General features: G+C 41.4%; 1 protein-coding gene across 4 annotated transcripts in view; it reads right to left on the reverse strand.

Annotated features, from left to right (window-relative positions):
- LCP1 (lymphocyte cytosolic protein 1) overlaps window positions 1–17,872 on the reverse strand; it is a 100,335-nt gene that overhangs the window by 16,908 nt on the left and 65,555 nt on the right. For all 4 annotated transcript variants that reach the window (XM_051850058.2, XM_051850060.2, XM_051850059.2 and 1 more), the window contains exons 7-15: window positions 17,634–17,766; window positions 14,306–14,387; window positions 12,614–12,779; window positions 9,798–9,940; window positions 6,805–6,900; window positions 5,397–5,592; window positions 2,764–2,842; window positions 2,089–2,203; window positions 1,076–1,209 (exon numbers count right to left, since the gene is read on the reverse strand). In XM_051850058.2, coding sequence (XP_051706018.1) covers window positions 1,076–1,209; window positions 2,089–2,203; window positions 2,764–2,842; window positions 5,397–5,592; window positions 6,805–6,900; window positions 9,798–9,940; window positions 12,614–12,779; window positions 14,306–14,387; window positions 17,634–17,766 — 1,144 coding nt within the window. The remainder of the gene's footprint in view (window positions 1–1,075; window positions 1,210–2,088; window positions 2,204–2,763; window positions 2,843–5,396; window positions 5,593–6,804; window positions 6,901–9,797; window positions 9,941–12,613; window positions 12,780–14,305; window positions 14,388–17,633; window positions 17,767–17,872) is intronic.

The following is a 17,872-nucleotide window of genomic DNA, read 5'->3' on the forward strand; positions in this document are numbered from 1 at the left end:
TATTAGATACAGAAGAACAGAGAAGAGAATGACAATGGACTTTTTGTTGGAAATAATGCAGGCCAGAAAACTGAAAGATATCATTAAGTTAATGAAAGCAAAAAACATTAACCTACAATTACACACTCAGAGAGAGTATCTTTCAAAATGAAAAAGAAGTAGACTTTTTCTGACATATAGAAGCTGACATAATTCATCACCTACAGAGCTACACTATTAGAGGTATTTCAGGTAGAAGAAAAATGACACCAGATGGAAATCTGTGTCTATACAATGGAAGGATGTGCACCACCAATGATAACTATAAATACAACATAATTTTCCCTTATTTTAAATCCCTTTGAAAGGTAGTAGACTGTTATTTACATAAATCGGTAAAAGAAAATGGATGCAAAAAGATATTCCATGCTACCCACTAACCAATAGGAAACTGAAGTTGTTACACTAATATCAGAGAAAGCAGATTTCAGGGGCAGAAATATGGCATCAAAAATGCTCGCATCCCACACTGATGCGCCTGGGTCTGATTCCAGGCTCCAGCTCCCGAATCCAGCTCCCTTTCAATGCAGACCACGGAGGGCAGCAGGTGGTATCTCCAGTGTCTGGGTCCCTGACACCCATTTGGGAATGAGTTCCTGGATCCCAGCTTCGGCCTGGCCCAGTCCTGGCTACTGTGGGAATCTGAGGAGTGACTCAGTGGATGGGAGCTCTCTTTGTCTGTCTGTCTGTCTTTCTGCCTCTTGAATAGAAAAATAAAAAGAGAAAAAAGCAGGTTTCAGAGGGAAAAAAACATCATATATAAAAGAGTCACTCCACTATGATAAAGGTACGGTTCATTAATATGAGACAATAATCTAAAATATTTTTGAGCCCAATAACAGATTTTCACAATACCTAAAACAAAAACTGGTTGAACCAAAGGAAAGCAAATGGCAGTAAAATAAAAAATGCTTGTTTGGTTATTAAGTTAGGCAGAAAACATAGTTTTATGGGTTAAATTACATTCTTAAAAATGTGCTAGTATATTCCTAGGTGAATAATCATTGGATAAAGTCATTTCCATGAGTGGCACTACCTTCTCATTAGCTGCCAAATCAGAGCCAGTGTTAGAGTTCGGTTTCCTTCATTGAGATCTTGTCCACCAATGCCAACCAGGGAGAACTTGGCTTGATTCTTCCCCAGTTCGACTGCATAATTACAATTCTCAAGCTGTTAATGAACAGGAAGGAAAACAATTTAGCCTCATCACCTTGACTGTGATAAATACCAGAGAAAACAATAAAAACACAGAAAATGAAATAAATATGGTTAGAATGAATGATGTCACAAATGTCAGCTGGCCTTCCAGTCTGAAGATTCAACATTGGTTAAAGAGATTTCTGTCTTTCCTAATAGTATTCCTCACTTTTGCCAAAAATATTCACAATGCACCCATAAGGGCAAAGTCAAAATGAAGTCATGATTATGAACATTTTCATGGCTATCACACAGTACACAGAGAGCCGACCTCATTTACTTGCCTGCATTATTTCTAAAACAGCTGAATTCATGGAGAGTGCTATGGGAAATTTAGAGATACCCATCCTATGCACACTTATAGTAGATACATAAGTAGGGCAGATATTCCTCTGACTACATATGGGTCATTAAGAGTCACAGAGACATGAAATGGTGAAAAATGGCTCTGCCAACTCTGTTGTTACAAAACAATGTTCCCACTGTGTTGACAGTAGACAAACTATTTGTACAAGTCAAGCTGTCAGCACAAGGCTCCGATTCTTTAGAAAATTAGAATAAGGATCCTGCTGGGAGAAAAATCCCTGTGGGTCTGCTTGCTCTAATTATGTTCATTAGAATTTTTACATGATAATGTTTAAAGACACCCGACATGGAATTAGAAATAAGTAATCAACTGAAATAATGAACTCCCTTTAATAAAACTGTTCAGGTTTCTGATTGCTATGCAATCATTCAGTCCTTGATAAACATTACTTATCTAAGTTTAGCTGCCTGATAAAGTATTCAGAGTGCTCTTGCAGACTGGTGACTTCACCAGTCTATGGGAACACCAGAACAGTTCTTGTTTACCTTCTTCATGTTGCCCCCCAGCTTGGGGTATGGTGGTTTGTTTACTCTGTTCCAGTCAACAGGGACTTTAATCTTTTCATAGAGCTGGAAGATGACCAGGGCATCTGATAAGTCACTAAACAAAACAAACACAAAAGAATTGTCAGATCTCCAACATATTCCCATTTACCTGGGGCCTACAGTGCGCCAGGCCCTTCCTTATATATTGGCTCCAGAAACAACCACAATGACCTTATAAAATTAGCAGGAGTCGGTCTATCTTTGGAACAAAGAATCTACGACTCAGGGAAATTGAGGAATGTACTCTCTCCCACGGTGACTCACCATGCCACTTCATCCAATGATGTGGCCTCCAGGAAAAGAAATATGGCTTGAACAACCAGCATAGGATACAACTTAATGGCAAAGTTAATATTTATTGTTTTGCCTGCTCATGAGAAGATCATGAACTTGTGACACATAGCATATTTGTCATTTTGCTGAGGCAGGATTTTTGTATCAAACCCACAATAAGAATAGTGCATGGAGTTGTCTCTAAAGCTCAGTTTGGCACTTTCCCCCTTCTCATCAACGTACACACATTTCGTGAAGAGAATACACACAGCATTTGAAATCCTAAGCAGCTTTTGAGGTCTGTATGTCTCACATTAAGCATGAGTTCCCAAATATTCTTACCTGTACAAGTGATTGACCCGAGGATTGACCCCGAGGGAGTTCATCCAGTTCCTAAATGTCCGCTCTTCCCGCGTCTCACCTAGATTAATGAAGACTGGTTATCTTTTAGGCCCCTAGAAAACATGCCTTTTTATGATCAAAGCTCAACTAAAGAGGCTGCAATAAAAGCCAAAAATAGAATGAAAAATAAATTAATTGAACTATTGAATTTGGATGAGGTCTGCTATTCTGTTTTTTTTTTTTTATTTTTTTTTTTTTTTTATATTTCAATCCAACAAGCATTTTACAGCATCTATTAGTAACGTGCAGTACCCTGTGTAGGGTAACTGTTGAGTTGGCCCTCAAAGGCTTACACTCACATGCTTGCTGTAAAAAACAAGAGCTTGAGGCATCAAACAGAGATCACACAAGCCAGAAGACTTGCCTATGAAGCAGATGTATCTGGTAATTGAGTTGAGGCAAGGGAAAGAATATATAGTATAAGGAACATTTGGACGGTGGGGAATTAGAACCTCACCTTCTAAGAATAGTGAAACAAGGGAAGAGTAGAAGATTTGGAAGGAATGGTGAGGGGTTGGAACAGGAAATAGGGCAAATATGAACACAAAGGAAGAAATAGGCACCATCATCATTAACCTGTTATGTACCATCATCCTATATTTAGGACACCTATCAAAACTTAAAATGAGGGGCTGGCGCTGTGGCTCAGCAGGTTAACGCCCTGGCCTGGAGCACCGGCGTCCCATGTGGGTGCCCATTCGAGACCACTTCCAATCCAGCTCTCTACTATGGCCTAGGAAAGCAATAGAGGATGAACCAAGTCCTTGGGCCTCTGCACCCACGTGAGAGACCTGGAAGGTCCTGGCTCCTGGCTTTGGATCAGTGCGGCTCCTGCTGTTGTGGCCAAATGGGGAGTGAACCATCAGATGGAAGACCTCTCTCTCTCTTTCTCTGCCTCTCCTCTCTCTTTCTAAGTCTGACTTTCAAATAAATACATAAATCTTAAAGAAAACTTAAAATGAACAATAAACACACACTTAGAATACTTCGAAATAAATATTCTATTGCTAGAATATTTGCAGAATTGAAAATGTGGGGTTTAACGGGTCAAGAACACCAGGAACTGGTACGTCAGAGAGCTGTTGTAGGGGTCACAGAGATAAGGCTGTTTAGAGGCTGCAACAAGAACCGGGGGTCTCTGAATGACAGGTGGCAAATTTAGGCTGATAGATTAGATAGTGCCAGTCATTATGGGTTCTTTCTTTTTATGACTATAATAAATTCTTGAGCAAGACAGACATATAATGGAAGCAGAACCAGAATGTGCCTGGCAGCAGTACGCAGAATTACTGAAAGGCAATATGCATTTAAATTAAACACACGAGGGGATAGTGTTTGGCACTAACATGTGGGCACATTCAAGTGTTTGATAAATGGAGGAATAGATTTCTAAGACCTATTAAAATAATTGGTGTATGAGCTAATAAGAGACCAGACAAGCAGAAAGGAAAAACAGCAATTTTAGAATACATTGTAATGGAAGAATTATTAGCATCTGCTAACTGAACAGATTTAGGGGTGGAGAAAAAGACATTACAGTAGAACCCAAGGTTTTCAGTTTTGGAAACTAAAGAAAAACAAATAGTAAGATTAATGGGAATGAAGCAGATGGGATTGAAGGTGGGGTGGAAAGCGATGAGGCAGGGAAGAGAAGTGATCAATTCTGTTTTGCTATGCTGCATTTCAAAAGAGAGAAAGATCCAATCAGACATGTCCCAGAGGTGGCTAGACAGGAGTGATTAGTGGGCTTCATAGGTAGACTTGGGAATCAACAAATTCCACAGATTCCTGACCAGGATTTATCAAGTGATACAAATGCCACAGCGCTGGACAGGGATCGCATTGCCTTCCCAGCTAGAGCAGAACATTCTGGAAGTGGGTCAACCGACACTTCACATCTGGATCTCCTTGCTTTCGTGATATTCATTTAATACTAATGTACACTTTATTTTTTTGTCTCGACATTGGGACTAGTTCATGATGAAAAATACAAAAGAAAGAATAATAAATTTCTCTGGCCCTTTTATCAGATAGAACCCAACTAGAGCTATATGCTTTTGTCTCATTACAGGGCATTAACTTGCAAAACACAGCTCTCAGGGATTCTTCTTCAAAATACCTCACTGTATTCCCCATAATCCAAATAAAAAAGTATTATATAAGCAAGACACTCAGTAAGAACTTTTTAGCATAAGTTAAATATCATTTTTAGATGGCTAGTGGCAGCAGTTTTTTGCCTCTAGGAATTAACACAGTCCATTAAGTACATAAATTATGTTTTCAGAACTCGGGATTTATTTCGTCCAATAATTAAATGCATTGTCTTCCATAAAACATTTAATGCTGATAATGGATGAAGCCTATATAAAGGAGTGTAATATAATGGTGTTTGATTATTCCTGCTTGGCTGTAATTGACTTGATTAATGTATTTATTCTCTTTGTTGTACCAGAGAATTGATGGCCTTTTGGAGGTGTAAGGGCTTTGTATTTTCTTGGGAGGTGATTTTTGATGTGCCATTGAATTAGAATTGCAAAAGTTTTTTCAAACATCTTAAGCAACTGGTTACCAACCTTCAAGAGCCCCCCAGTCGATATCCTGGTTCTCTGGTTTGTGCAGGGCAGGGTATCTGTTAAAGAGGTTGGCAATGAAAGCCAAATTCAACTTGGGGTTCCCTCGGACAACATCTGTGGCTGTGACAAATTGCCGGCAGCCTAGCCTCTCCGCCTGCTGCAGCATGCACTCCGCCCTCTGGATGTCATCCTTCTCCTGCAATGAAATAGGACAGTCAAGGCTGGGTCAGGGCTCTCCAGGTAGGAAAAGGGGAAAGGAAACCAGAATCTCAGTGGAATCCTTTGTGTGTATCTCATGCAGACACTCATAGCATATTATTATCTATGTGCACTTGCTTGGAAATCGGAAAGGCACAAGCGACAGGAATTGCTTAAGTTCAGTAATCGGGACTGCTCATTCCTATCCAGTAGAACCATTTCAGATGAGTGGTTGGTTGCCCTGTTTTAAATCAATGTGGTAGCTTCCACAATTTCATCATTTAACTAGATCTTAATTATTCTCTACCAGTAAGCTTCCTTTTAGTTATTTTCTTGCACAGATTTCTTGAGATTTTTGTCTACAAAATGTTAATTTATCAATAATTTAGATTCAAAGTTCCTATTCACAAAGGAACATCTGATTAGTATAACTATTTTTTTCTACATTGAGTTGGGATACTTGCAGCCCAAATGAAATAAATTTCATCAACTGAGCTGTTGTCATTGATAAATATATAACATTAACTTAGCTGTAATAGACTTTAGATTGAGCCCACCCACTTTGCTTGCTCAAGTAATTCTGGGGAATCTCCAGTCATTTGTAAGTCAACTCAAAACAAGGCTAAAGCTTCATGGTCCAGTGTCCTTAAGACCAGCATGTCCTTAAGACATGTCCTTAAGACTACCTTAAGACCAGGAGACGAGCAATATTCAGAAAACAGAATTTTACACTAGAATTATTTCTTAAGATGATGCTTTATTAAATAATACTACTATATATTTCATAAAGGTTACTCCTCTTTCAGAAACAAGTTCACTTCAATCTTAACAAATTGGATTTATCTCCAGGGATGGTAACTTAGGCACAGAAACAGGCCAGGCAAGTTCTCAAGAACAAGTGGTGGCAAGAGTGAAGATTCAGCCCTATTCTGGTGCCGGGGAACCTATTACGTGATGAGCACATTGAGAAGTGCCTGGCATGGTGAATGGCGCTGAATTATTATTCTTCCATTCTTTCTTTACTGCTTGATTTCCAGATTTAGTTTTCTACAACTATTACCCAAAAACTGTCAAGAGTTCAACCAATTTAATGGGGCTCTAAGCAGGAATGCACATTCGTGGAGCTCCAGAGGCAGAGGTGGGGGCGGCATGTCAGCCAGTAGGAGGGCAGCATTCTGTTCTCCCAACACAACCTGGGGCATGACCTTACCCGCAGGCCTGACATGTCAATCACCACAGCAGGAACACCCTCCTCATCTCCTTTCGGAGCCACCTGCTCAAGCAGGTGGTAGTAAGCTTTTGAGTCCTGTGAGAAATTAAGAAATAACAACTTCAAAAACAGCACAGCTCATTACACACTTAGAATGACAATTTCCCAAAAGCAAACATTTTATTTCCTCTTCCATTATCATTCAAGAATGTAACTTAATTAACAAAGCTAGAAACATTCACTCATTTGAATATTCTGTCTGCATAGTATATTGGTCTTTTCTTTTTAAAGTGAATGTAATAACAAAAAATACAGGACACACAGAGAAAGCAACCCACAGAAGCACACACTGTTCTGTTATCCTTAAGGGAGAAAAGCAATTTATTTACATGTATTAAATTGTATACAGGAAAATTTATATATACCTTTATATTGCTGTAGAAGTCAGTCAGCTAAGGTTCAATTTAAAAAAGGGTGACAGAAAAAGGAAGCAGAAGTTTAAAGCAGAGTTTATAAACACATTTAAATGGACAATCAGCAAAAGAAAAAGATTTCAAAGATAGAAGGTTGAAGCATTAACAAGCAGTCCTTATGTCAAAGGAGAAATATTAAGAGAACAAGTGCATTTTATGGCTATCTAGGAGCCAGGGACAATTATCACATTCAGTTATAGCAGTTGGATAGAGGCATGCAATTCTCAAGTTCTATTTCAGAAATATGCTTACTGATCAAAGAATTCAAATAATCATATTCTTAAAAATGTAATTTTTGTCCATCATTGAAAGCACCTAGGTTTTTAAGGTCATTTATGTAAATCACTTAAAAGTATCTTAATGTCTTCTAAAGTCTAAGAAGTCAGCTGTTACTTTTTTAGTAGTTTCTTTAAAACTAGGCGGGGTCTGGGTGGAGTAGAGGCATACACAGAAAGATGCAACAAGAGAATGTAAGCCCTGGATCCTGCACCTGCGGCAACCGCTTTTCATCCTTCTACTCTCCCTCCTCCTAGTGCTCGCTGCAGCTATTTTGAAGTCAAAGTCCCACGCAGGTGTTAGGTTAGGCACCAGTAAAATCTGCCTACTGGGGCCACCCCTGTGACTTCGCAGATAAAGCCACCACCTGTGATGCCAGAATCCCATACGGATACTGGTTCAAGTACCGTTGCTCCACTCTTCCAGTCCAGCTCCCTGATAATGCTCTTGGGAAAGCAGTGGAAGATGGCCCAAGTGCTTGGGTCCCTGCACCTACGTGGGAGACTTGCATGAAGCCCATAAACCTTTCCCACTCACTCTAGACGCACTTTCCTATCTTTGCTGATTTCATGTGATGTGAAGACATCTGCGGGGGGGGGGAGGGGGGACGGGGAGGCTACTCAGGCACACACTCTACAGCACTGACCTCAGGAGCATGCCCTGCCCTCCGAGAGCAGACACAGCACTGCCAAATGCTGGGCTTGCCAGAGCCTCAGTATCTCACATTCCTCCCAAAGTCCCAAGTGGTTATGATTCCAAAGAACACAGCCTTTTAGTGATAGAAAAATCAGGTAAATTTATGGCTGTGATCCAGTAGCCTAATCTGGGCAGAAAAGTACAAGGCTTCATTGCTGGGTACTAGGAGGGATGATGGCCAGTTCCCGTTAAACCCTACTTCGGGGGGCCGGCACTGTGGTGCAGCAGGTAAAGCCGCTGCCTGCAGCGCAGACATCCCATGTGGGCACTGGTTCAAGTCCCGGCTGCTTCACTTGCAATCCAGCTCTCTGCTACGGTCTGGGAAAGCAGTAGAGGATGGCCCAAATCCTTGGGCCCCTGCACCCGCGTGGGAGACCCACAAGAAGATCCTGGCTCCTGGCTTTGGATTGCGGCAGCTCTGGCCATTGTGGCCAATTGGGGACTAAACCAGTGGATAAAAGCTCTCTCTCTCTCTCTCTCTCCTCTCTGTGTGTAACTTTGACTTTCAAATAAATAAATAAATCTTTAAAAACACAAAAACCTTACTTCGATTGGTGGCATCAGAAGGATGTTCATAACCAATGAGGGAGGGATGGCTAGAAAATGAACTTGGCTTAGAGCCTAAGGAATGTGGGGCTTCCCACCCAGAAGCTGTGCTCTAACTTGAACTGTGCCTGCCAGATCCTGAACTCTTAATGCCATTGAGTCCATAATGTATGGCCAGCAGGAAGCTGCTACTCAAAGATTTATATGCCTGGGTGGACATCTGGTGATCTCTCTTACTCCTGCCCTTTGGAGAAAATTTCTTTGATTTTTGATTAGTGGAGATCTCATATTGTATGACAGCAGTGCACACCATTTCCTGCAGGGGACTGCTTCCTGGTGTTCCTAACTGCTCTATCTCAGTCCAGCTGTCATCAGTACCAACAGCTGATGCCTTTCACCTCGACATGGGGCTTTCCATACACCTGGACACCACACGGTATGCTTCTCTCAATTTTTCCCCTTGTGGATTTCATTACTCAGTTCCCTTACCTGCACAGTGAGAGAACCATAATTCTTACCTTATAGGATTACTGTGAGGTAAATGAACCAATACACATATACAATACCTAGTAGGTAACAGACACCACGGTTGCTATTAGTGTTAATAGAAGTCATCCTCTCAAGTTTTAAAAGGAAACGCCACTTAATAATGCCCCTGTTTATAAAAGCAGACACAATACAGCCCTACATAAATGCTACTCCAAAAGCAGGGCAAAGTCTTGTTCTTCCTCCATCTCACACCTTTCTCTGCTCTGCCTGATACTGAAAGTCCACGTGAGACCCATCTCATTTGATGCTGTGCTCAGACTTTGGATAGTCCTGGGTGTGGGCCTGGTTTAGAGCTGCACGTGGTTTGGAAGGACAGCAAGTGGCTCCAAAGCGGCACCTAGGTCAGCCGTGGAGCTGCAGAGGAGCCCAGATCTGGTGTCCCTGTCTTTTCTCTGCTAACGCCCAAACCCTGCTCCCGGCTGTATCCAGTCCCGTGCAGGCGCCATCCCCTACCTTGATGTCGGTGCTGAAGTTGCTGATTTTGTTGCAGCCTGCATTCTCCAGGTGGTAGTTAGCCCACCTCAGCAGAAGGTCTTCCGGAGACAGTTTCATCAGATCCTCCAGGCTCTCCCCTTCTCTCAAAAGAGCAATCAGAGCTGAAGAAGTACAAAAATGGAAGAAAAATAAATACAGGGGGTGGGGGAATTTTCATGAGTTTCGTGCAGCTCTGTTGGAAAGCTAAAGACAGCAGCCCAGTCTCCCTAGGGTATCACCTTATTATTATTCCTGGGAAAGAAATGTATGCTATTGTGAGTTGGTTTACCAGCCCCGTTTTTCAGATGGAAAATACAAGGCACCCAAGTGTCGCTCCCCCTCTTCGTGGAGGAACAACACAGGACTCTGCGCTGTTCTTTTGTCTGCTCGGCCCTTCCCGGGTTTGCTGCTGGTCCTTCCCGGGTTGGCTACCGTCCCTCCACCTCCGTGGAGGGGCGGGCCCCCCTGCCACTTTCCCCACTTCCGCGGGGGAGCGGCACACCACCAGCCGGCTCTCTCCGGGGCTGCTCAGGTGTTCCTTCAGATAGATGTTCCTGGTGCATGTTGTCTCTCTCCTCCTTTATAGTCCTCTTCCACCAATCCCAACTCTGCTACCCACACACCGAGTACGCTGCTCTCCTCCAATTAGGAGCAGCTCCTGCAGCTTGTCAAGTTGGTGAGAGGCAGCTGTGTAGAAGCTGTTTACTCCTCTCCCAGTGCCATATTGTGGGAGAGCAGATGCATAGAATAAGTCTTAATTCCAGTAACTTAGTCTAGTCCGAGTTGCTCCCCACACCCAAGGAATCTCAATGCTATGCTTAAGAACATCAGGGCAGAGTCCCCAAAATGGCCAAGATTATTGATTCAGAACGCTGGGCTGGGCCTGTCAGACCACACTGCAGGACAGGACAACATTTTTGCTTTCAAAAGATCAATGCTGAAATAAAGACAACGTTCTCTTGTCTATTCCCTTAGGTGTTGTATATTTCAAATGCTTATCTGCAAAATTGGAGGAATTCAACAATGTAATCAACTCTCCTCTATGATTTCCCAGTCGGAGAAATGTTTTTTGCTCAGTCAGAAAGTTTAAATTTAGTTGAGATTGTTATTTGCAAATCAATATTCTTTCTTTCGAGTTTTAAAATCTCTACTTTTTTCCCCCTTATATTATGCTTAATAGATTGATTTTAAAAACACTGCCTCAGGATTTATCACTGGTTATTGTGATTTGGATATTTAAATAAAAATAAATGCATGTGCCTGAGCATCAGGTTTGACTACAGATTTCATATTGGTAGGATCTGAACCTGAAAACTAAAGGATAATATTGTGTTTTGTGTGATACTTATCAAGGTCTACTACTCTAAGCAGTTGGGTTGCCACTGTTTAAATGCAGATAGAATGGTGAGAGAGACTAGAGTAAGACCAGCAGTTACCTATTTAGTTGAGAACTTCAAAACCCAATAAATGTATTTTTTACTGTCTTTCTTTTTTATTGTATATATTTAATGTGTATAACATAATTTTTTAATCTGATATAGATAGTGAGGTCATTACTAAAGTCAAGCAAATTAACATGCCCATCATCTCAAATAGTTTTCTTTCTTCACTCCTTCCTCCCTCCCTCCCTCGCTCCCTTTCTCCCTCCTTCCTTCCTTCTTTCATAGTAAGAGTATCTAAAATCTACTTCTTGGCAAATTACCCATATACAATACAATATTACTAACTAACTATGGACCTCATGTAGTACATTAGGGCTCCTGTATAACCTTGGTGCTGTACCCTATGACCTACATTTTCCTCTGTAGTCTTGATAAGAAACAGACCAAGTTTATGTTAATCTGGTACGTGCAGCACATTTACGTGATGTGCTTCACAAAATGAAGTTAAAAATAGCTGTATTTGTTAGGAAGTGTCTGAAGAGAAAATGAGCTCTGAAAAAAACCTCTTGAGGTTGGTGTCCCAGACAGTAAGACAGTTATACGCCCTAAACAAGCATTATTATTAGTCTGTGGTCTTAAAAAGCTTTTGCTCTGTCATTTATTAAAGTCTGGTCAATGTGGATAGCATCTATTACATTAATATTATGGATTCAGTAAAACCATAGTTTTCAAAACTTGACAATTCCTGGGGCCAGCATACTGGCATAAAGGATTAAGCTGCCACCTGCAATGCCAGCATCTCATCTGGGTGCCAGTTTGGGTCCTGGCTGCTCCACTTTCAATCCAGCTTCCTGATAATGGTGTGTGGGAAAGCAGCAGAAGATGACTCAAGTCCTTGGTTCCCTGAACCCATGTGGGAGACCTGGATGAGCTCCCGGCTCTTGGTTTTGGCTTGGTCCAGCCCTGGTCATTATGTCCATTTGGGGAGTAAACTAGTAGATGGAAGATCTCTCTCTCTCTTCCTTCCTGCCCCCACTTCTTTCTCTTTCTCTCTATATTTCTGCCTTTCAAATACATAAAATAAAGCTTTAAAAATTTGACTTGTTGAACTCTTTACTTAGTGTAGGGTTAATCTTAATCTAAACTGAAAATAGAAATTTGTTAAAAATTAAGAGTAAGAACAGGAGAGAGAAGAGGAAGAAGGGTGGGAGTGTGGGTGGGCAGGAGGGTAGGGTGGGAAGTATCACTATGTTCCTAAATCTGTAAATATTAAATACATGAAATTTGTACACCTTAAATAAAATAAAATAAAAAAAAATCTTGAGCATTCCATATATCTTCTGTGTAGAGTCCCCAACACATTGCATTAATGGAAAGCCATGCCATTAACAGCATTTGGGACTTTGCTCTTACCTTCATTCCTGCTGAGTTCAATGTCGGCAAACAACCCAATCTTGATGACTTGCCACAAGAGTCCCAGGACCAGATATGGCTTCCCCTCCTTCAGGTCTTCAGCTCCTATGTTAACCACATGGCAGCCGATGGCTGAGGCAGAGTTCAGAGCCAGGTTCAAATTTTCCTGAGAGAGAAAAAGGATGCACATTTTGTTCTTTGACTTTGTAGATATCAAGTGATTATTACTGATTGGCAAAAACAACAATGTTTTCCTTCTGGAAAGTTCACAGGTCTAGAGACATGGTTTTCACTAGTGTTAACACTGAGCAAAGCAGCAAATAATACCTAAAACAGAAAACCCAGTGGTCCAGCCAATCAAACCAGCACCCAGGTTGAAAGCCCATCGTGGTCAGCATGAAGCTAAGTCTTATGTTTTTCCATCTTGCTCTTTCTGAAACCAACACCCTCAACATCTCCATGATCCAGAAATAAACGGCACCTTTGAGGGAAGCCACTGTTTTGTCACTGGTTGTCATTAGTAAGACAACTGTTGATGTAAATTAAGGTCATGAAAGAGAGTAACAGAATAGGTTGTCCATTTGCAGATTGAGTATTAAAATGAAGAAGATAAAAATCAATTCCTGGAAAAGAAGGAGTAATTTATACTAGACAACTCACTGAGTATCCGTAAGAGACAGTGAAGTTGAGTGCACACATGCACACACACACACATGCATGTAGAGATTACTTGTGCTTATCACTAACAACAATGCATGTAATGTAACTCACGGACAGTTGGAAAATAGTCTACAAGGCTTTCAGTCTAGAGTCTATGGACGATTCTTGGACCCATAAAAGAGGAGATAGCCATGTCAGAGATGCATAGATGTTGTTTTTATGAAAGATTACAAACCAAGCAAAAGACACCCAACAGTTGGGAAGGAAACTATCTTTCTTGGCCTAGCGCTCAAATGATGAGTGAAAAGCATTGTTTCTACTTAAGGCCAAGATTACCAGGAAATTTAACATAAAATGCATTCATATATGTTAATCACTGTTCTCAATTTCATTACTACTTGCATTTTAAAGTACATAGGGCTGCTTAAATCTAAATAGATGATGATATGTCATACATGATTTCAGAACTGAGACATAGTTCTGAGCAAGTGAATCACAATGATGTTAAAATATTAGAGTATAGAGAGAAACACAGCTTAGGAGCGCTGGCTACTGTTCCAGTTAATCAGCAAATTGAAGGAATAAAAACAAGTTTTATTTATTACACTCAGAGTTGTGGCCAATATCACTGTGAAGGCTGCCAGAGTGCTTCCCGTTTTTCATACCCTCACTTCTTAGAAAGGCCTATCTTTTCGGCTAAAATGCTATATTTGGCATCAGCTCAAAGGTACTTTGCTAGGGAAAATCTGAGTTCAATCTTTAGCCAGTGTGAAATTTACTCCTAAGTGTCCAAAATATACAACCCTTCTCTTAGTCACTAAAATCTCCCCAAACTTCCTCCCCACCCTGCCATATTAGTAAAAGATAAAGCAGAAATATTTCCTTTGGTCCCCGCTAGTTGTGATAAATCACCAACCAAAAGCCTGGATTTCGGGAATCATGTCTGAGCACCTGCAAAGGGCTGACTCTACAGTTACAGTCCTCACAGACTGCAAGCAAACCTGATACTAAGGGAATGGTAGGAAGACATACCTGAATGGTGAAAGGCGTGAGTTTCTTTTTGTTGATTGTTCTTTCATCAATGGTATCTGGCACTGACAGGTTGATCATTTTACTGAAAGAGAAACAATGAAAAGACAGCAGCCTTCTGAGTAAGAGTCTATTCCAACAGCTTTAAATTCTAGCATCCCTAGTTGAACAGGACAGCATCTGCTGTGCAATCCCACGTCCAGCCACAAAATCAGTTATACAATTTTGACTAGATCCAAACTATCTGTGGAAAAGTCAATGTTCCTAAACCCACAGGGGTACACTGAGGTAGGACATGAGGACTCTGTTCACCCACCTAAAGAGTTGCAAAATTATTCTGGTTTCCTTAGCATATTAAGGCAAATTTCCCATGAGCATTTTTACTTTACTAGCAATGAAAATTATTACCTCTACGCAAAAGACTATACTCCCTTGGCTTATGTAATGTCTACATTTCTGTTTAAAGCCTGATCAAAATGTATGCCTTTAGCTAATCATATAATTTTAAACCCTTCTATAGTTATTATTTTATCAATACTTTTTAAAAAGTTTCCTCCACTTAAGAATCTAACACATTGATCAGATATCTAGAGCAAGCAATGATTTTTTTATGAAAAATTGATTTTATTCAAGTTAGTATTATTTTAATCTTTGGGACACATAAAAATTTCCTTAGGTCACTATCATCTTATTTAAAGAAATGAATTTGAAAATTATATCTAAAAATTATATCTAAAAAATTATATCTAACAAAATCTAAAAGCCCTAACTGTGACTATTTCTTTTTTTTAATAAGAAACAGCATTGACTTTTTTTCCTAACAATTTTCAGAATTACCCTTTTTGGTGGGTGTTCTTTATAGAAGTATTTCCATAACTTTGGTGTGTGTGTGTGCGCTCTCATGTGTCCATATATTTAAATAAAACAGCCGGCGCTGCGGCTCACTAGGCTAATCCTCTGCCTAGCGGCGCCGGCACCCCAGGTTCTAGTCCCGGTCGGGGCACCGGATTCTGTCCTGGTTGCCCCTCTTCCAGGCCAGCTCTCTGCTGTGGCCAGGGAGTGCAGTGGAGGATGGCCCAAGTGCTTGGGCTCTGCACCCCATGGGAGACCAGGAGAAGCACCTGGCTCCTGCCTTTGGATTGGCGTGGTGCGCCGGCCACACCGCGCCGGCTGGGGTGGCCATTGGAGGGTGAACCAACGGCAAAGGAAGACCTTTCTCTCTGTCTCTCTCTCTCTCTCACTGTCCACTCTGCCTGTAAAAAAATAAATAAATAAAATAAATAAATAAATAAATAAAACATACTTTACTGAAATTTAGGCAAAACCAGCTCTTGAATCACTAGCTAAAAAATATAAAACTAGTAGAAAATTAGCAGCTCTGGAACATGTAGGGAAATCAGTTGATTTTAAAACTATAAAGTATCTGGGCCAGCGCTGGGGTGCAGCAGGTTGTTGTTATAGGCAGCAGGTCAAGTTCTAGGTGCTTCACTTTTGATCCAGTTCCCTGCTCATGTGCCTGGAAAAACTGTGGCTGAAGTGCTTGCGCCCCTGCACCCACGTGGGAGACCCAGATGCGGTACCTGGTTCCTGGCTTCAACCTGGCCCAGCCCTGGCTGTTGAGGTCATTTGACATAGTGAATCAGCAGACAGAAGACATTTCTCTCTCTCTCTCTCCCCCTCCCTCACTCTTCCTCTCTTTCTCTCTTTTTCTCTGTAATTCTGCCTTTCAAATAAATAAATATCAAATCAAATCAAAACAAAAGAAAAAACTACAAGGTATCCCTATCTTGCAAAGTCTAATTATAGAGATAAAATATATGGATATGAAAAGTTCTCTAACTTATGAAATTTATATTTATTGAATAAAAGCTTTCTATAAAAAAGCTAAAAAAATTATCTAGCAGTTCAAAGTAAAACATAATAATTCACAAAGCATTACAAATAATATGTCCTTTAAAAGTCAGCGTAGGGGCTGGTGTCATGGCACAGCAGGTTAAGCTGCCACCTGCAATGGTGGCCTCTCATAGGAACACTGGTTTGAGTCCTGGCTGCCCTGCTTCCAGACCAGCTCCTTGCAAATACGCCTGCAATGGCAGGGAAGATGACACAAGTGCATGGGTCCCTGCCACCCACGTGGGAGATCAGGATGGAGCTGCCTGCTCCTGGCTTTGACCTGGCCCAGACCTGGCTGTTGTGGCCACTTGGGTAGTGATCAGTGGGTAGAAGATCTCTCTCTCCCTCTCTCTCTCTCTCTCTCTCTCTCTCCCTCTTAATTTGTCACTCTGCCTTTCAAAAAAAGTTAAATAATTTTTAAGAAGTCAGTGAAGGGAGAGGTGGTAGGGCGTGGGTTGGTCAGAAAACTCCATGGTAAATAGAAAGGAGAGGGAGAGCCGGGAAGGGCATTCTCATAAAGGAAAATAAAAGGCGAAAATGCCACAGTTATAAGCTATAAGCAGACTGTGCATGGGGGAGAGCGAGTGTGTTTGCTGGTGCCTCAGCAGCCACTCATGCAGTCTTTGGCTGCATACCCAAAGTTACAGGGTGTTGGAAGCAAAACTAGATGAACATTGAGAGAAGACCAGGGGTTGACAACTCAGCACTTGGTCTTTCTTTTTCTTTTTTTTTAGCAGCTGAATCTTTTAAACATAAAATTTCATGATGAAATTTACTCAGTAAAACACTAAAAATAGCATTTCTCTTGATCAGTGCACAGGAGGGGGAATCGATGTCTTGTCCACCCATCTCACAATCACTGTGGCCTGCAGTGGCGGGGAAGCTGCTAAAGCAACAGCTACAGTGGCCTTTGCAAACCCACCATCCTGACGGGACAGCCCTGTGTTCAGAGGCCTGTTGAGGAGACAGCGCCCTTTCTCCAGTGCCCTCCAGACTGGAGCTGGGTATTTTTGTGCGACCCAGAAGTCCCTTGGCTGAAGGTCGGCAGCTTGCACTGGGATGGTCTGCTTCAGCTCCCCTGGGGCTGCTACTCTCAAGTCTATCTGCTTTCATGATAGGCCTTGCTCAGACAAAGCAAAATGGCAGATGGCCCCCAAACAATTGCTTTTGACCTTGTGTTACTTTCATCTTTATTTATGTCTACATTTATCGGTTCTGTGTATCCCTCCTCTCCACCCAAGCAGTATCACTTTTATATTTTTCAATACAAATGGCTGTGGAAACCAGTTTGATCTCTTGGTCCTGGAAAGAGAAAGACCAGAAAATACATTCCAGGAGCAGCGGAGCAGTGGAGGAAGTTGGTCCAGGATAAACACATTAATGCTCTCCTCCATAAAACAGGCAGTTCTTAGGAAACCAAGAAGGGAGTGCTATTTACCAAAGGACAATGCCATCCCCGACAGCGTTAAAGAGATCATCGGTGTTTGGATTCATGGGGATGACATGCCGGCAGTCGGGATCATGTTCCAGGGCTTTGTTTATCCAGTTGACAAAGGCATACTTTTCTTCCTCTGCAGGTAAATGATCACAAAGACTCATTGGCAAAGTGAAAGTTTCAAATAAACAAAATTATCCACAGGGATCTCAGATTCTTATACCCAGGAGAAGCGTTACAAG

The sequence above is a fragment of the Oryctolagus cuniculus genome, chromosome 9, assembly GCF_964237555.1.
Source record: "Oryctolagus cuniculus chromosome 9, mOryCun1.1, whole genome shotgun sequence".
NCBI classification, from domain to species: Eukaryota; Metazoa; Chordata; class Mammalia; order Lagomorpha; family Leporidae; genus Oryctolagus; species Oryctolagus cuniculus.